Consider the following 16,072-nt stretch of genomic DNA (forward strand, 5'->3'; position numbering starts at 1 on the left):
ATGTCAGACCCTCGCCCCCAATGTCAGACTCTCGCCCCCAATGTCAGACCCTCACCCCCAATGTCAGACTCTCGCCCCCAATGTCAGACTCTCGCCCCCAATGTCAGACTCTCGCCCCCAATGTCAGACCCTCACCCCCAATGTCAGACTCTCGCCCCCAATGTCAGACTCTCGCCCCCAATGTCAGACTCTCGCCCCCAATGTCAGACCCTCGCCCCCAATGTCAGACCCTCACCCCAATGTCACCCCCTCACCCCCAATGTCAGACCCTCGCCCCCAATGTCAGACCCTCACCCCCAATGTCAGACCCTCACCCCCAATGTCAGACCCTCGCCCCCAATGTCAGACCCTCACCCCCAATGTCAGACTCTCACCCCCAATGTCAGACCCTCGCCCCCAATGTCAGACTCTCGCCCCCAATGTCAGACCCTCACCCCCAATGTCAGACCCTCGCCCCAATGTCAGACCCTCACCCTCAGTGTCAGTCCCTCACCCCAATGTCAGACCCTCACCCCCAATGTCAGACCCTCACCCCCAATGTCAGACTCTCACCCCCAATGTCAAACCCTCGCCCCCAATGTCAGACTCTCGCCCCCAATGTCAGACCCTCACCCCCAATGTCAGACCCTCGCCCCAATGTCAGTTCCTCACCCTCAGTGTCAGTCCCTCGCCCCAATGTCAGACCCTCACCCCCAATGTCAGACCCTCACCCCCAATGTCAGACCCTCGCCCCCAATGTCAGACCCTCACCCCCAATGTCAGACCCTCGCCCCAATGTCAGACCCTCACCCCCAATGTCAGTCCCTCGCCCCAATGTCAGACTCTCGCCCCCAATTTCAGTCCCTCACCCCAATGTCAGACCCTCACCCTCAATGTCAGACCCTCGCCCCAATGTCAGACCCTCACCCCAATGTCAGACCCTCGCCCCCAATGTCAGACCCTCGCCCCAATGTCAGACCCTCGCCCCAATGTGAGACCCTCACCCCAATGTCAGACCCTCGCCCCAATGTCAGACCCTCACCCCAATGTCACCCCCTCACCCCCAATGTCAGACCCTCGCCCCCAATGTCAGACCCTCACCCCAATGTCAGACCCTCGCCCCCAATGTCAGACCCTCGCCCCAATGTCAGACCCTCGCCCCAATGTCAGACCCTCACCCCAATGTCAGACTCTCACCCCAATGTCAGACCCTCACCCCCAATGTCAGACCATTCACCCCAATGTCAGACCCTCACCCCAATGTCAGACCCTCACCCCAATGTCAGACCCTCACCCCCAATGTCAGACCCTCACCCCAATGTCAGACCCTCGCCCCAATGTCAGACCCTCGCCCCAATGTCAGACCCTCGCCCCCAATGTCAGACCCTCACCCCAATGTCAGACCCTCACCCCCAATGTCAGACCCTCACCCCCAATGTCAGACCCTCGCCCCAATGTCGGACCCTCGCCCCCAATGTCGGACCCTCACCCCCAATGTCAGACTCTCACCCCCAATGTCAGACCCTCGCCCCCAATGTCAGACTCTCGCCCCCAATGTCAGACCCTCACCCCCAATGTCAGACCCTCGCCCCAATGTCAGTTCCTCACCCTCAGTGTCAGTCCCTCGCCCCAATGTCAGACCCTCACCCCCAATGTCAGACCCTCACCCCCAATGTCAGACCCTCGCCCCCAATGTCAGACCCTCACCCCCAATGTCAGACCCTCGCCCCAATGTCAGACCCTCACCCCCAATGTCAGTCCCTCGCCCCAATGTCAGACCCTCGCCCCCAATTTCAGTCCCTCGCCCCAATGTCAGACCCTCACCCCAATGTCAGACTCTCGCCCCCAATGTCAGACCCTCACCCCCAATGTCAGACCCTCGCTCCAATGTCAGACCCTCGACCCCCAATGTCAGACCCTAACCCCAATGTCAGACTCTCGCCCCCAATGTCAGACCCTAACCCCAATGTCAGACCCTCGACCCCCAATGTCAGACCCTCGCCCCCAATGTCAGACCCTCACCCCCAATGTCAGACCCTCACCCCCAATGTCAGACCCTCGCCCCCAATGTCAGACCCTCACCCCCAATGTCAGACCCTCACCCCCAATGCCAGACCCTCACCCCAATGTCAGTCCCTCGCCCCCAATTTCAGTCCCTCGCCCCAATGTCAGACCCTCACCCTCAATGTCAGACCCTCGCCCCAATGTTAGACCCTCGCCCCCAATTTCAGTCCCTCGCCCCAATGTCAGACCCTCACCCTCAATGTCAGACCCTCGCCCCAATGTCAGACCCTCACCCCAATGTCAGACCCTCGCCCCCAATGTCAGACCCTCGCCCCAATGTCAGACCCTCGCCCCAATGTCAGACCCTCACCCCAATGTCAGACCCTCGCCCCAATGTCAGACCCTCACCCCAATGTCACCCCCTCACCCCCAATGTCAGACCCTCGCCCCCAATGTCAGACCCTCACCCCAATGTCAGACCCTCGCCCCCAATGTCAGACCCTCGCCCCAATGTCAGACCCTCGCCCCAATGTCAGACCCTCGCCCCAATGTCAGACCCTCACCCCAATGTCAGACTCTCACCCCAATGTCAGACCCTCACCCCCAATGTCAGACCATTCACCCCAATGTCAGACCCTCACCCCAATGTCAGACCCTCACCCCCAATGTCAGACCCTCACCCCAATGTCAGACCCTCACCCCCAATGTCAGACCCTCACCCCCAATGTCAGACCCTCGCCCCAATGTCGGACCCTCACCCCCAATGTCAGACCCTCGCCCCAATGTCAGACCCTCGCCCCCAATGTCAGACCCTCACCCCAATGTCAGACCCTCGCCCCAATGTCAGACCCTCGCCCCCAATGTCAGACCCTCACCCCAATGTCAGACCCTCACCCCCAATGTCAGACCCTCACCCCCAATGTCAGACCCTCGCCCCAATGTCGGACCCTCGCCCCAATGTCGGACCCTCGCCCCCAATGTCGGACCCTCGCCCCAATGTCAGACCCTCACCCCAATGTCAGACCCTCACCCCCAATGTCAGTCCCTCGCCCCCAATGTCGGACCCTCGCCCCAATGTCAGACCCTCACCCCAATGTCAGACCCTCACCCCAATGTCAGACCCTCGCTCCAATGTCAGACCTTCGACCCCCAATGTCAGACTCTCGCCCCCAATGTCAGACCCTCGCTCCAATGTCGGACCCTCACCCCCAATGTCAGACCCTCGCTCCAATGTCAGACCCTCGACCCCCAATGTCAGACTCTCGCCCCCAATGTCAGACCCTCGCTCCAATGTCAGACCCTCGCACCAATGTCAGACCCTCGACCCCCAATGTCAGACCCTCGCTCCAATGTCAGACCCGCGACCCCCAATGTCAGACCCTAACCCCAATGTCAGACTCTCGCCCCCAATGTCAGACCCTCGCCCCCAATGTCAGACCCTCGCTCCAATGTCAGACCCTCGACCCCCAATGTCAGACCCTCGCTCCAATGTCAGACCCTCACCCCCAATGTCAGACCCTCGCCCCAATGTCAGACCCTCACCCCAATGTCAGACTCTCGCCCCCAATGTCAGACCCTCACCCCCAATGTCAGACCCTCGCTCCAATGTCAGACCCTCGACCCCCAATGTCAGACCCTAACCCCAATGTCAGACTCTCGCCCCCAATGTCAGACCCTAACCCCAATGTCAGACCCTCGACCCCCAATGTCAGACCCTCGCCCCCAATGTCAGACCCTCACCCCCAATGTCAGACCCTCACCCCCAATGTCAGACCCTCGCCCCCAATGTCAGACCCTCACCCCCAATGTCAGACCCTCACCCCCAATGCCAGACCCTCACCCCAATGTCAGTCCCTCGCCCCCAATGTCAGACCCTCACCCCCAATGTTGGACCCTCACCCCCAATGTTGGACCCTCGCCCCAATGTCAGACCCTCGCCCCAATGTCAGTTCCTCACCCTCAGTGTCAGTCCCTCGCCCCAATGTCAGACCCTTGCCCCAATGTCAGTCCCTCGCCCCCAATGTCGGACCCTCGCCCCAATGTCAGACCCTCACCCCAATGTCAGACCCTCGCTCCAATGTCAGACCCTCACCCCCAATGTCAGACCCTCACCCCAATGTCAGACCATTCACCCCAATGTCAGACCCTCGCCCCAATGTCAGACCATTCACCCCAATGTCAGACCATTCACCCCAGTGTCGGACCCTCGCCCCAATGTCAGAGCCTCACACCAATGTCAGTCCCTCGCCCCCAATGTCAGACCCTCGCCCCCAATGTCAGACCCTCACCCCCAATGTCAGATCCTCGCCCCCAATGTCAGACCCTCACACCAATGTCAGTCCCTCGCCCCCAATGTCAGACCCTCGCCCCAATGTCAGACCCTCGCCCCCAATGTCAGACCCTCGCCCCCAATATCAGTCCCTCGCCCCAATGTCAGACCCTCACCCCCAATGTCGGACCCTCGCCCCCAATTTCAGACCATTCACCCCAATGTCAGACCATTCACCCCAGTGTCGGACCCTCACCCCAATGTCAGACCCTCACCCCAATGTCAGACCCTCACCCCTGTGTCGGACCCTCACCCCCAGTGTCGGACCCTCACCCCAATGTCAGACCCTCACCCCCAGTGTCAGACCCTCGCCCCCAATGTCAGACCATTCACCCCAATGTCAGACCATTCACCCCAATGTCAGACCCTCACCCCCAGTGTCAGACCATTCACCCAATGTCAGACCCTCACCCCCAGTGTCAGACCATTCACCCCAATGTCAGACCCTCACCCCCAGTGTCAGACCCTCGCCCCCAATGTCAGACCCTCACCCCCAGTGTCAGACCCTCACCCCAATGTCAGACCCTCACCCCCAGTGTCAGACCCTCGCCCCCAATGTCAGACCATTCACCCAATGTCAGACCCTCACCCCCAGTGTCAGACCCTCACCCCCAGTGTCAGACCATTCACCCCAGTGTCAGACCCTCACCCCCAGTGTCAGACCATTCACCCCAATGTCAGACCCTCACCCCCAGTGTCAGACCCTCACCCCCAGTGTCAGACCATTCACCCCAATGTCAGACCCTCACCCCAATGTCAGACCCTCACCCCCAGTGTCAGACCATTCACCCAATGTCAGACCATTCACCCCAATGTCAGACCCTCACCCCCAATGTCAGACCATTCACCCCAATGTCAGACCATTCACCCCAATGTCAGACCCTCACCCCCAGTGTCAGACCATTCACCCCAATGTCAGACCCTCACCCCCAGTGTCAGACCATTCACCCCAATGTCAGACCATTCACCCCAATGTCAGACCCTCACCCCCAGTGTCAGACCCTCACCCCCAGTGTCAGACCATTCACCCCAATGTCAGACCCTCACCCCAATGTCAGACCATTCACCCCAATGTCAGACCATTCACCCCAATGTCAGACCATTCACCCCCAGTGTCAGACCATTCACCCCAATGTCAGACCATTCACCCCAATGTCAGACCATTCACCCCCAGTGTCAGACCATTCACCCCAATGTCAGACCATTCACCCCAATGTCAGACCATTCACCCCCAGTGTCAGACCATTCACCCCAATGTCAGACCATTCACCCCAATGTCAGACCCTCACCCCCAGTGTCAGACCATTCACCCCAATGTCAGACCATTCACCCCAATGTCAGACCCTCACCCCAATGTCAGTCCTATCTTTATGTAGGCTGTGGCCTACTTTCACCAGCAAATTTTAAAATAATCAGTTTCTAGGTCAGATATTTTTTTCTAACTACTGCTTCTGATATTTTTAACCAAGCAGTGGACCAGCTGTGAGAAAACATTCAACAATTAAAAAGGCAAAGGCAGCTAGAAAGTAGGATTTGAAGGGATAGGAAAACCAATACAAAGCAGTGTAATGTTGTCACTGCTGACATCAAAATAACATTGCAAAAAAGCCATGGGGTGCAGCATATCAGAACGCACTGAAATTGAATTAGGTTTGGATTCTGTTACTGATACGCCAACCCAGTTACCAGTCTGTGCAATGAGTTCTATCAGTTCTGTGTTGAAGAATAAATAGCATTCCTCCCCATCTCACCTCAATCTTACACGATCCCTACCAGTGATGTTACAGAGGAATTTGTTGATCATTGAATGAGTTTATAATTGATTACTCAGCTTCCCCCCCCCCCCCCCGTGAAAGGTTCTGTAGACAAATAATAAAATAAGTGAAAAAGACGAGGGGTAAAATAAAGAGACAACTTTTCAGCCCCCCTCCTTACTCTGCCTCCACGCTGGATGGGAATATCCCCTCATGCCTCATTAGCATAACTCAGCTCTGCACCCTCCCCCCATGGCCCCAAGGAAGGCTCAGAGATCATGAGGCAAAGTAAAACAGGTGGAAACCTGACAAAACAGATGTCCAGACCTTTTTCCACAGGGAAACATGCGCTCCCCAGGGGTAGGTTCAGGAAAATGTCCTTTTTCTTCTTTTCTTGCTGGAAGACCATTAAACGGCACAAGAGATGGATGTGATGAGGTCTGTTGTCTCAGTCATCCAACATTTAAAGGATAAAAAATATTATGCAACAAACATTATAAAATCAAACCCTTAAAAGGCTATTTTTTAAATCTTGTGTAACGGTCAGTGTTCTGTTGTAAAATATACAGAGGCTTCATGATCCACAACAGAACTACAGACACCACAACTACAGTGATGAAGAAGAAAGGTAAGATCAAGCTTTAAGCCAATTCACAGCATATTAATGGCCCAGATTCTGCGGTAAAAGTAATGGTGAGGCCATCAGCCCCCACCGTTATTAGAGAGTAAATTGGACCGCAACTTCTGGCGATCGTACATGTGCAGTTAAATGCGGAAATCAGGACGTTGCTGTCCGAGATGCCTGCTCCTCCAGAAACTTCGCTATACAGGTATCTCGTCCAGAGACTCGACATTGAAACACATGGAACACATGAAGTTGCTGTACTTATCCACTAGATAGCCACTACAATACAATACAATACAAATCGCTTTATTGGCATGATAAGGTACATCTTATGTTGCCAAAGCATCAAAATACATTTATGGTTGAACACATAAACGCGGTTCCATTCATACAGTGTATAAACAGGTATATCCCTGAGTTTATAAATATATTTTCGCCTTGTTTATATATATTCTTGTCTTAGTTTACTGGTTGTCCCTCTGTTCATGGCAAGCTGTAACATAGTGTGCCGCCAGTGTTACACAGCTTCTCTCCTCCCCCAGTAGGAATGGGAGTTTTTGGTTGTCAGTCAGATTTCTGAATTCAGGGCATATTTGTGAGAATTTTTGATAGAAATTCTCTCTGATGCCCTGATATTTTCCACAGGCCAGAAAAAGCTAGGGATTGTTCATTCCCGTATAAGTGGATTTTAATGGTGTGATAAGTCTCTGGCACTGAAAATTAACTTTTACAAATGTGGAGTCTCATTCCTTCAGATTTGAATTATTGTTGAAGATATAAAAAAATAAATAACATTTCTTTTTTTACTTTTACTTTCTGTCTCTTTTATCTCTCTCTCAATCCCATCTTTCTTTCCCTCTCTTTATTTCACTTTCTGTACATGATTTGAATTAAATTGAATGGAATTGAATTAAATATTCGAACCAACACTTCCTGGTTTAGACTCTGTGCTGCTCATTAACCATTCTTCAATCTGATTGGTTAAGGAGATACCGAGTTGCTTTCCCTGTTTATACAGGTCCCAGGTCCCCTGTAGAGGGCGCTGTGCCAAAATGGATTTATAATCACCGCATATTCCAGTGCAAAAGCCCATCAAAAGTCTGTGGGCAAGGGCAAGTAAAATGAACGGCGAACACTGTTCAATCGCCACTGATCGTAATTTTTCCAGTTTAAAAGTGCCAAAGTATTTAAGAAAGTTAATTCCTGGAATTATAATTTTTCAGAATAATATGGAAAAATTAAAGACTTGTATGTTTAATCAGCATTATACTGACCATACCTTCTCACATAGAAACAGCATGTGTTACAAATTGCTGATTGTAAACATTAGCAAGATAAATTTACCCTAACTCTCGCAGTGTTGGATGCCCACACCCTATCTTAACTATGAAGCTCAATGGAAGCTCGAGGAACAGCACCTCATCTTTTGATAAGGCACTTTACAGCTTCCAGATTCAGCATTGAGTTCAACAATTTCAGATCATAACCACCGCTCCCATATTTTAGGACAGCAGGTGCTGGTAATGATTCTGCTTTTGTCATTTTCAGTCCCTGTTAACTCATCTTTTGTTTCTTTACTTGTTCCATTACCATCCCCTTTTTCCTCGCACCATCATCCCTTTTGACATTTAATCACTCCTGCCTTCCACCCTATCACAGGCCTTCCCTTTTGTTCTTTGCTCCCCACTCCCGCCCCTTCCCTGACTCTGTACGTGCTTAAGACCTGTTACATCTCTAACTTTTTCCAGTTCGGTCATCGACCTGAAACATTAACTCTGTTTCTTTCTCCACAGATGCTGCCTGACTTGCTGACCTTTTCCAGCATTTTCTATTTTTTTAACTATAGCAGTTTTGGACACTCACACCATACCCTAACACTAGCAGTGCTGGACACCCACACCCTAGCCTAACACTAGCAGTGCTGGACACCCACACTCTACCCTAACACTAACAGTGCTGGAAACCCACACTTTACCCTAACACTAGCAGTGTAGGACACCCACACCCTACCCTAACACTAACAGTGTAGGACACTCACACCCTACTCTAACACTAGCAGTGCTGGACACCCACACCCTACCCTAACACTAGCAGTGCTGGACACCCACACCCTAGCCTAACACTAGCAGTGCTGGACACCCACACTCTACCCTAACACTAACAGTGCTGGAAACCCACACTTTACCCTAACACTAGCAGTGTAGGACACCCACACCCTACCCTAACACTAACAGTGTAGGACACTCACACCCTACTCTAACACTAGCAGTGCTGGACACCCACACCCTACCCTAACACTAGCAGTGCTGGACACCCACACCCTACCCTAACACTAGTAGTGCTGGACACTCACACCCTACTCTAACACTAGCAGTGTAGGACACCCACACCCTACCCTAATACTAGCAGTGCTAGAAACCCACACTTTACCCTAACACTAGCAGTGTAGGACACTCACACACTACCCTAACACTAACAGTGTAGGACACTCACACCCTACCCTAACACTAGCAGTGTAGGACACCCACACCCTACCCTAATACTATCAGTGCTGGATACCCGCACCCTACCCTAACACTAGCAGTGCTGGACACCCACACCCTACCCTAACACTAGCAGTTTTGGACACCCACACCCTACCCTAACACTAGTAGTGCTGGACACTCACACCCTACCCTAACACTAGCAGTGCTGGACACCCACACCCTACCCTAACACTAGCAGTGTAGGACACCCACACCCTGCCCTAACACTAGCAGTGCTGGACACCCACACCCTACCCTGACACTAGCAGTGCTGGACACCCACACCCTACCCTAACACTAGCAGTGCTGGACACCCACACCCTACCCTAACACTAGCAGTGTTGGACACCCACACCCTACCCTGACACTAGCAGTGTAGGACACCCACACCCTACCCTAACACTAGCAGTGCTGGACACCCACACCCTACCCTAACACTAGCAGTGTTGGACACCCACACCCTACCCTAACACTAGCAGTGCTGGACACCCACACCCTACCCTAACACTAGCAGTGTTGGACACCCACACCCTACCCTAACACTAGCAGTGTTGGACACTCACACCCTACCCTAACACTAGCAGTGCTGGACACTCACACCTTACCCTAACACTAGCAGTGTAGGACACCCACACCCTACCCTAACACTAGCAGTGTTGGACACTTACACCCTACCCTAACACTAGCAGTGTAGGACACCCACACCCTACCCTAACACTAGCAGTGCTGGACACCCACACCCGACCCTAACACTAGCAGTGTTGGACACTCACACCCTACCCTAACACTAGCAGTGTAGGACACTCACACCCTACCCTACCACTAGTAGTGCTGGACACCCACACTTTACCCTAACACTAGCAGTGCTGGACACCCACACCCTGCCCTAACACTAGTAGTGCTGGACACCCACACCCTGCCCTAACACTAGTAGTGCTGGACACCCACACCCTACCCTAACACTAGCAGTGCTGGAAACCCACACTTTACCCTAACACTAGCAGTGCTGGGCACCCACACCCTACCCTAACACTAGCAGTGCTGGACACCCACACCCTGCCCTAACACTAGTAGTGCTGGACACCCACACCCTACCCTAACACTAGTAGTGCAGGACACCAACCTTTTACCCTAACACTAGCAGTGCTGGACACCCACACCCTGCCCTAACACTAGTAGTGCTGGACACCCACACCCTGCCCTAACACTAGTAGTGCTGGACACCCACACCCTGATCTAACACTAGCAGTGCTGGACACCCACACTCTACCCTAACACTAGCAGTGCTGGACACCCACGCCCTACCCTAACACTAGCAGTGCTGGACACCCACACCCTGCCCTAACGCTAGCAGTGCTGGACACCCACACTCTACCCTAACACTAGCAGTGCTGGACACCCACACCCTACCCTAACACTAGCAGTGCTGGACACCCACACCCTACCCTAACACTAGCAGTGCTGGACACCCACACCCTGCCCTAACACTAGTAGTGCTGGACACCCACACCCTGCCCTAACACTAGTAGTGCTGGACACCCACACCCTACCCTAACACTAGTAGTGCTGGACACCCACACCCTACCCTAACACTAGTAGTGCTGGACATCCACACCCTGCCCTAACACTAGTAGTGCTGGACACCCACACCCTGCCCTAACACTAGCAGTGCTGGACACCCACATCCTGCCCTAACACTAGTAGTGCTGGACACCCACACCCTACCCTAACACTAGCAGTGCTGGACACTCACACCCTACCCTAACACTAGTAGTGCTGGACACCCACACCCTACCCTAACACTAGCAGTGCTGGACACTCACACCCTACCCTAACACTAGTAGTGCTGGACACCCACACCCTGCCCTAACACTAGTAGTGCTGGACACCCACACCCTACCCTAACACTAGCAGTGTAGGACACCCACACCCTACCCTAACACTAGTAGTGCTGGACACCCACACCCTACCCTAACACTAGCAGTGTAGGACACCCACACCCTACCCTAACACTAGTAGTGCTGGACACTCACACCCTACCCTAACACTAGTAGTGCTGGACACCCACACCCTACCCTAACACTAGTAGTGCTGGACACCCACACCCTGCCCTAACACTAGTAGTGCTGGACACCCACACCCTAACCTGCACAACATTTTCTGCACTTCAGTTGAGGTCAAGAGATGAATAGAGCATTTTGGTGCAGAAAAGTTCAGGGCGGCAACAGTGGAATTCCTGCAACAAATAGGATTTAAATTGACCGTAGCAAGATTATTGCAATAAAAATATTTTTAAAAGTTCAGCTAAATCTTATTCTAATTTAGAGCTGGCGATGCAGCAACTGTGGCTAATTGAAATTTCTTGGTTCTCCGTTAGGTTTGGTGCAAATGCAATGGCTGGTAGTCTAAACCAGAGCAAGGAACAAGGCAAGGCCTAATTAGGAGCATTGTCTTCATCTGTTGAACCATGTAGACTTTTGTCCTTTCCAAAATATTTCAGAACTATTAGAATGTAATCATCACTCTTTAATGAGGTACATTCTTATTTGCCAGAATTCTAGATTACTTTGACTTTTGCAGGGTTTTGATTTTCAAATCTGGTCAAATCTTAGTCATAAATTCTAGTCAATAACCAATATTACTCTTGGACGCCTGCATCTAATCTTAAACTGAAATACTGTGGCTATAAGAGCAGGTCAGAGGCTGGGTACTCTTCAGCAAGTGTCTCACCTCCTGAATCCCCAAAGTCTTTCCACCAACTACAAGGCACAAGTAAGGAGTGCGATGGAATACTCTCCACTTGCCTGGATGAGTGCAGCTCCAACAACAGTCAAGAAGCTCGACACCATCCAGGACAAAGCAGCCCGCTTGATTGCCACCCCATCCACCACCTTAAACATTCACTCCCTCCACCACCGGTGTACCATGGCTGCAGTGTGTATCATCTACAAGATGCACTGCAGCAACTCGCCAAGGCTTCTTCGGCAGCACCTCCCAAACCCGCGACCTCTACCACCTAGAAGGACAAGGGCAGCAGGCGCATGGGAACACCATCACTTCCAAGTTCTCCTCCAAGTCACACACCATCCTGACTTGGAAATATATCGCCGATCCTTCATTGTCGCTGGGTCAAAATCCTGGAACTCCCTACCTAACAGCACTGTGGGAGTACCTTCACCACACGGACTGCAGCGGTTCAAGGCGGCTCACCACCACCTTCTCAAGCGCAATTAGGGATGAACAATAAATGCTGGCCTTGCCAGTGATGCCCACATCCCAGGATCGAATTTTAAAAATATAATATTTGTAAAAGGCCCCACGTTATTTTCAACTTTACTTCGGCCAGTTTGCGCTCACTAAAAGCTGAGTGCTCACAAAGTCTGGTTAGAATGAGAATGTCCAGACAAAGTCCCTTGGTTCAAATACCTTTCTATTGTTACATTTATGAATATATTTTCTGAATACATTTTCAAAATATGCGCTCCGTGGATTTATATTTCTATAAGACATACCATTATTCATCCTAAATATTATTAAAAAATAACGAGTCCAGGGAATCACTTAGTCACCCGAACAGATTGCTGAATGTATTTTTAAAAGCTACAGGACTGACATTGCAGTTCACTCTAGGGTAACTGTCCAGCTCAGTGAGGAGCCTCACATGTGGGCAGAGAGCGCAGGGTGTGTGCCCCACACCAGCCTCCAACATGAGCAGCCGGCAGGTGGGACGCCCCACTGTCAGAAGATGATCCCTTTTGTGAACGCAGGCGGAGAATTTGATAAAATGCAATCTGACCACCTTGGGGAATGCACCACAACTCACTGCTACCATTAAAGTTGTGCTTGGGCACTACAGTTGGATAGATCACAGAGTATTACCTTTCTACCTGACGTAAGAAAACTACTAGGCACTTGGTCTAAGCGTTAAACAAAGCTTTAATCAACTGTTTTTCAACATGGAGATCTAGTTGTGTCCTTTACTAGTTCCTGTTAAAGCATGTCCTGAGCAAGTTGGGCCCATGCCTGAGTATTTATACTCTCCCTGGACAGCGCCACCAGTAGGCCACCCAGTATCATTTCATAAGTCATTTCCACATGAATGACAAGATTCATGTCACTACCGCTAGAGCCATTCAAAATGGGTTGAAGAGGGTTTGACAATATTTTTCAAATGAATCATAGCTTAGCTTCATCACAGCAAAACTTGTAGTAACCTCTTCAATGTGTTTGTAATCAATCTTCATACACACACACACACCCCTACCATTTTGTGTCCTGTTGTTTCACTCCTTTTTTATCCTAGAGTTGAGTATGATTTGGAACGCGGACTTCTCACTTCTGCTGTCAGTGCCACTCCACAATCAACTGACCAACAAATGCTCTGCAGGGAGCGACTGGTCGGTCCTCTTCGTATTTCCTCTCTGCTGAGATAGAATGTTCTGTTCCCATGCTGTGCTGCATCTAACAATGAATCTTTTCTTTGATGTGTAATGCCATACGTGCATGGGAGCCTGGTGCTCTAATCTGGGATCAGTACTCAAACCATGTCAGTGGATTATCAGTTGCAAATTGATTTTTCTTCTCTGATGCTGTGTGTGTACAGGAGTCAGTCTGTGATTTCGCATATTTCTGGCATCGCAGCACTGTGCCCAGAACTTTTTTTTGCCGAATTAGTGGGGGGTTGTTAATACTGTTTGGCAGGCAAAATAAACAGTGTGCCAAAGAAGCAGGTGTAGTGGATGAAAGAGTATAGACTTGACTCTGTAGGCTTTGTTGATTCCCATATGTATTTTGTGGGATTTATACTGACAATCATACAATGTGGGTAACGTTCAACGTTGGCGGGAGCGAAAAACTGGCGGCATGGGGTGGGCCGCCCGTTGTACACCGTGCACGAGTTTCCTTTCCATTGACTTCATTGGCATGGTATAATCGGACAGGGTGTGTAACAGGCGGCTGATCCGATACCAGTGTGTTTCACGCACCCGCTGAAAGTTACCCCCAATGACACTGGGCAGATTTCAGTTCTGTGGGTATAAGCTTTCCCAGATCTGGTACCCACCACTAAGCAAGCAGGCAGTGTCCAATTAATGCCACTTTCCAACCATCTGATACAGGATATGCAAAATTGATCGGAGTCAATTCTCAGCTTTTTTGTTCAATTTTGCTGGTTTCCTCGGGGGTGGGGGGGGAGGTGGGTTACTTTCATTTCACTGAGACATAACTGGACAAAAGCCAAATGATTTTAGAAGTTAGATTCAGAGGAGCTGATCACTGCAGCCTAATCACAATAACCATCAAACTTCACCGTGTACACTAAAGACAAGGCATTTATGCCTGATTTATATATCTAGGGTATGGCACAGGACAAAATATCTTAATTTTCTAAATGTTTTGTCACTTTCAGATCCCTAACCCCTTGTCCCTTCCCTACCTTCTTAAATTTCCTCCAGCCCTATATCCCTGCACACACTCTCTGGTTCTCCAACATGGGCCTACTTGTTGTTTTCCAATGCACCATCAGTGGCCTCCATTCAGCCACTTTGGCTCCACCCTCTGGAACTCAGCATCTCCAACTTGTCACTTCCATCCCTGTCTTTAAAAAACTCCTTCAAGCTCTTTTGTTTGACCGTGCTGTTTCCTCTCATGACCCCTGCTGACCCTCTACAGTTTTCTCTCCCTTGCTCCTATCCACCACTCTGGGGCCCTGAGTTGTCTCTTCATAAGTAACGAGTGCAAGAGAAATGTAAGTTGTTTGATTAAAAAAAACACAACGGGGGAGATTTTGAGGCCTCCCGCCTGGCGGAAATGGGGTAAGAGTGCCCTGAAAAGCACGGGGGAAAACTTACTGCCTCATTCCTCCCATCGCTCTGGCCACTGCTATTTTTCCAGGGTCCTCGGAGTAAGTGGCCCGGGTAACCGGCTGAAGCAAGCAAACAGTTAATTTAGGTGTTTAAAATGAGGTCATATGATGTCAATAAGACCCCCAATGCCATTTTAGGATTCAACTCTGCCCAGTACCAACTGACGGTCCATCAGGAAAAAATAAATACCACTGAACTTCCTGAAAATAAATTTGAAATTCTTTCGAGTGTTGGTACCCCACTCAACACACTGCAATTAAATAACTAACAGAATAATTCAGGAAAAAAGACTTGTACATAAATATGGCTCCAGCAACTTTCTCCGCCTTCCATAAACACTAACCTGGCCGGTTAATGTCTCACATTGAAAAGGCCCAAAATAATGGCCCCCCATATATCTGGGAGATAACAGGCTAGAAATGCTGGAAGCCTCTGCGTAGATGGGACTTCTCCTCGGAAGCGGTCTCACGATTGAGGCTCCTGCAGATATGCAAAGACGCGCACACACACATTACTTGCTGGCTTGCTAGAAAATTCAAGACATGCAGGAATCTGATGGCTACAGCCAGCATTATGTTTTAAACATAGATCTTAATTTCCTTCTCCTTTATTAAGGACAATTTACAAAATGAAATTACTTTCTCTTTGGCTAGAATACGCATTCTGCACCCAAGACACTTAAGAGCTTGTTTTTTTCCCTGAACAGATAAATCTTTCTAGGATTGACTGGGTTTGATATACTTTCATTTTTTTTGGTAATATGTCTCCTACTGAAAATCTGTGGCAATTTCTGTTGGACGTTCTAACCCTGCAGCCTAAAAATAATTACATAGATGCAGAAAATATGAGGCAGTCAAGTGAGACGATGAGATGGTGAATGGGGCAGGAAAGCCAATACCTTTAGATGTCCAGGTGGAAATGGATATTGTTGCAATGTTTATCATTTTTGACAAATGAATCTTTTACAATTACTTTTGCAATCAATTCTTAAA

General features: G+C 50.5%; 1 protein-coding gene across 3 annotated transcripts in view; it reads right to left on the reverse strand.

Annotated features, from left to right (window-relative positions):
• LOC147108188 (leucine-rich repeat and immunoglobulin-like domain-containing nogo receptor-interacting protein 2) overlaps window positions 1-16,072 on the reverse strand; it is a 322,653-nt gene that overhangs the window by 242,596 nt on the left and 63,985 nt on the right. The window contains exon 1 of one of the 3 annotated variants that reach the window (XM_086004728.1): window positions 13,481-14,603. The exons of the other annotated variants lie outside the window; for them this stretch is intronic. Coding sequence (XP_085860854.1) covers window positions 13,481-13,483 — 3 coding nt within the window. The 5' untranslated portion in view covers window positions 13,484-14,603. Of the gene's footprint in view, window positions 1-13,480; window positions 14,604-16,072 lie in introns of those variants that run through there. 3 annotated transcript variants of the gene reach the window in all.

The sequence above is a fragment of the Somniosus microcephalus genome, chromosome 13 (genome assembly GCF_052327205.1).
Source record: "Somniosus microcephalus isolate GS21.2 chromosome 13, FLI_Smic_1.0, whole genome shotgun sequence".
NCBI lineage: Eukaryota > Metazoa > Chordata > Chondrichthyes > Squaliformes > Somniosidae > Somniosus > Somniosus microcephalus.